We start from the raw sequence: 4,155 nt of genomic DNA, 5'->3' as shown, positions 1-4,155 counted from the left end.
ACGACATTGTAGCCCTTTTCAGAGGAGAAAACTTTCTCCCCTCTTGTTTTTTCCCTCCTCTTCTTCTTTCCGTCTCTCCCATCCGAGCTGGTCCTCCCTAATCCATCAGTGGCAGCTCTATTCAGCGGCGCCGGGCAGGAGCTGGAAGCGCAGCCGCTCACACGCATCCTGGCCCCACCGCCGCCGCCGCCCGCCGCTCTGTGTCCCCCCGCAGCTGCCCGCCGCCCCGGCCCTCGCCTTTCATCCCGGCCCTTTCCTGTTCATCTGCGGCGCTCCCTTTCAGTCATGGGGGGGCAGGGGGGGACAGCACCAGCCGGGCAGCACCGGTGCCTGGCAGGAAAGTACCTCGGCACATGCCTTTGTGTTTGGGACGGAGAAAAGAGGGAAGAAAGGAAGGTCTCTTCTTCACGTCCTTTTGCATTTGCCATTACCATCTCCAGTCAGCGGCCCCTGTCTCCCAGCCTTCATTGTTTGTTTATAGAAGAGAGGCAGCAGCATAGAGGCTCATTTCAAGGTGTCTTTTTTCCTGTTGTCATTTTTTTTTCTGAAAAAAAAAAAACACAACAGTGGTGTTTCATTGCCTCACCCTTGTGTGTGACCTATTTATGTTTGCCTTCTTAAAATGCGATCTGTAAACGCCTTTGTTGCATTCAGTGTCCTGGTGCCTAATTAGCTTGGATGCTCATTTCTGCGAAAAGCCAGTGGGTTGGATGAGCCTTGCTACAGCTTTAAGACAAACAGGACAATGCTGATCGCATATGAGCCCTGGCTTAGTAACTGTAGTGAAAAGTTACGCGTGAAAAGTGTGCAGGTTACAAGCACAGCGAAGTGGGTGTTAGAAAACGATTGTTTATTATTGAAAGCAAAAATTAAGCAGTAAATTACTGAAAAATTCCACATTATGCAAAGTTAAAGTTCAAATGATCAAATATGCTTGTGAGTACATACATGTGAAACACTGATTATATATATATATATATATATAGTTTCTGATTAAGAAAAAAAGTCTCAGCCAATTAGAAAACTCGGCTGGTGACGGCAACACCTAATTGGCTATCGCTGTATGTGTGTTCGATCTTGAACTCGGGAATGATGCCATTCTCCACTCCCACCCATTCTCACTGCTTCAATCTACTCCCAGAGAAGTCCTCACCCTCTGACTAGATGTTTTCTCACACACTCTCAAGCCCGATTCCGGATCAGAAGCATTTGTCACCCACTGTTCCGAGACGAAGCTTCCAGGCACCAGTGAAAGCTGCCATCATCTTCCTGATCTACGACTGAGAACGTCGGTGTCACTTTGCAGAGAGAATCCTGGCTTCTCTGCATGCCTCCTCAATTGCTTGCTCCTCTACGTTTTGGACCGTGGTCTGGATTGTCTGGATGTAACAGGTAGTTTATCTGGGCAGATATCTGGAAGGGAGAGTCTGGATGTTCAGATGAAACCAGGCATGGACGCAGACGGACTACCATAAAGATCAAAAATTTAACGTTTGCGTGTTTCTGTATGTGGGCACATATGTATTTTTGAACACATGTTATTGTTTTGCAGCTGGTAGGTGGGGAAAACATTGTTCTGGGGAAGAATTGGCAGGAGAGACACAATTTAGTTTCTGTATTTTTCATCAGCTGTCTAAAGCTAAGCTTATGATCTGTACAAATTGTTTGTTGATATCCAAGAAATTAAGTAGTGTTAAGCAAAAAATTGTTGCTAGTGGAAAAAAAATGGCAATAGAAAAACTGATTTATTTGCCTTAACATTACAATTTTTTACAATCTTTTAAAGCAATTTTCCAGCCTATTAAAGAGAAGGACGACTTACCTGAAGCGTCTTATGGGAGGGCTTGACGACAGAATCAAGAAGCCTTAAGCAGATGTGGAAACTGGAGGTGACTTGTAAACTACTTCTCCTACAATCCTCTGTTTTAACTCTAGGAGGAAAGGACATTGAAAGTTCTCTTGCAGCCCTGTTGCTCTTGGCCTGGCCAGACCAGCACAGCTAGGGCCTCAGACACTAGAGATGAACACCAGCACCTCCAACAGCCCAAGCAGGAGAGACTCTGGCTTAGTCACTCCTCTGGGTGGCAGAGCTTCTCAACAGGCCCTGCCCAGAGATGTCAGCTCACTGGGGATGGGGCTTCTTCCTGGACCCGCGTTGAGCGCCATGGGGGCTGGAAGAGGGCCACAGAGGCCTGGAAAGCTCCCCAGGGAGCTGAACCCAGAGGAACAGCAGGAACTGAGGCGAAGGATCAACAGCAGGGAAAGAAAGCGAATGCAGGATCTGAACATGGCCATGGATGCCCTGAGAGAGGTGATGATGCCATACTCATCTCCTGCTGCCCAGCACCACCCCCACCATAGCCGCAGGCTCTCCAAAATCTCCACCCTCATCTTGGCGCGGAACTACATCCTGCTCCTGGGCTCATCTCTGCAGGAGATGAGACGGCTGTTAGGTGAGGTGAGTGTGGGAATGGGTGTGGGGGTGGGCAGGGGCGTTGGCCTGGGGGGAGTCACCCCACGGCTTCTCCTGGCGGGGAACTGGCCCTTCCTCACCACCCCCGGTCAGCTTCTCTTCACTTCCGACTCTCTGCTGACCTCCACCAAGAGCTCGGTCCCACTCCAGCCAACAGAGGAAGCTACTCTCATCCAACCCCAGTGGTCTACAGGAGAGGGACCTGGGGGGCAGCTCTGCTCCTGTGGAGCATGTAAGCTTCCACACGTCATTCATACCAGCCCTGGAACAAGGTACCCCAAGTGACTGAGAAAATCCACACCCCTTCTCTTTCATCACTGCGGCCACCTGTTCTAGCAGATAAACTTTACCCCATCTAACCAGAATGCACCTGTTATTAACTACTTACTTTTTTAGTATGTCAAGAATAACATGTTATGTTATATTATGTTTTCGTCTAGTTTTTCAAGAAGAACTGATGGCCACTTTTAAAGTGACTTCAGGCGTAAAAAAGAGAGAAACATAAATAAACATGTTAACATGATGCATGCATTTACACCTAACACACCTTTATTTCAAAGTAGTTTGCTTACAATCTAAAACACTGCACTCATTCCTGCACAAGTTAGATCGCTGCCTTTCGAATGAACTGTTGTAGAAATAGATCCACGGTTATAATATTGCTTTTTGCTCTTCATTCATTCTTTAGATTTTAATTAATTTCGAGGCTTTTCTTTATAGGTATTAAAATTGTTTCAAGATGGAGAATGTTTATTTAAAATTTTAACACGATCAAATTTAACTGGTTTTGTTTCACTGGTGCTACTGGAAAAAGTGACAAAATTATAGTAGATGATACATGTGCTGTCTGCTGCAATCCGTTTCACATTGTTCGCATAGAAATAAATGCTATTTTTGAACAGTCTGGTGTTAAGGACGTCGGCAGTGTTTCCGGCTGATGACTCTGTGCTTTTCTGTAGGTTTATCCTCATACAGCGACAACACACCCCACTGGCTCAACTTTTGCTTTTGGTGTAGCTGTTCTCTTCCAGACAGCTGTGTGTGGCATTAATTCAACCTGTGGGCTGGGCTATACAGATCAGGGATATAACTCTGCTTTAATGAAAGGCCCAGGCTCTTGGGGATCCCAAATAGTGAAACAGGGCCTTTTCATTTTGCATATTACCCCTGATCCCTGCTCCAATCATCCCCCAACGTGGACAAGATCAAAACCCACTGGCACAATTATTCCCTGACCTAAAATAAGTGCCTTTTAAAATGATTTTTCTTCTCTTCTCCTCCATCTTTAATGGAATTCTTGATGCTTTCCTCTATGTTGGAGGGCTTGTCCGGGTGTTTCAGTGACACACCCTACCTGCACTTCACAATATGTTCAAACACCCAGAAAATGTGTTTTCATCAAAGGGGGGGGGGGGGTGGGGGGGGGTATGGAGAGGGGGTATGTTTTCACTGCAAAAACTCGAACCTTTTGGAGGAAAAAAAAAAGCAGGCAGGCTATTTAAACTGCAGATAAGACACGAGAGAGGGAGGCAATCAGCCCCTTGGACAGAATAGACATGAATAATAGCAATAATAATAACAAAATACTCCAAATAATTGCTATCTCGGAATAAGGGGATTACAGCCGCGGATGTGTGAATGGCAAGTGCTGCGTGTAAAGCAGAGAATATGTTGCCCATTGG

General features: G+C 46.3%; 1 protein-coding gene across 2 annotated transcripts; it reads left to right on the top strand.

The window, feature by feature from the left end:
- Window positions 1-1,111: 1,111 nt before the first annotated feature.
- olig1 (oligodendrocyte transcription factor 1) lies at window positions 1,112-3,377 on the top strand. Of its 2 annotated transcripts, none has more exons than XM_048978837.1 (2): window positions 1,112-1,392; window positions 1,936-3,377. In XM_048978837.1, exon 2 carries the CDS (start codon window positions 2,021-2,023, stop codon window positions 2,756-2,758), a length of 738 nt encoding a protein of 245 aa, XP_048834794.1. In that variant the 5' UTR covers window positions 1,112-1,392; window positions 1,936-2,020; the 3' UTR covers window positions 2,759-3,377. The 2 variants fall into 2 exon arrangements, with proteins under 2 accessions (XP_048834794.1, XP_048834793.1); XM_048978836.1 differs by having other exon boundaries at window positions 1,787-3,377.
- The last annotated feature ends 778 nt before the right edge of the window (window positions 3,378-4,155 follow it).

Source organism: Brienomyrus brachyistius, chromosome 16, assembly GCF_023856365.1.
Source record: "Brienomyrus brachyistius isolate T26 chromosome 16, BBRACH_0.4, whole genome shotgun sequence".
Classification (NCBI taxonomy): domain Eukaryota; kingdom Metazoa; phylum Chordata; class Actinopteri; order Osteoglossiformes; family Mormyridae; genus Brienomyrus; species Brienomyrus brachyistius.
Note: the sequence above shows the minus strand (reverse complement) of the source record. Positions and strands in the feature narration are given on the sequence as shown.

Excerpts from the sequence above, each read along its gene's own strand:
- olig1 (XM_048978837.1), top strand. The coding sequence starts at position 2,021 with ATGAACACCAGCACCTCCAACAGCCCAAGCAGGAGAGACTCTGGCTTA.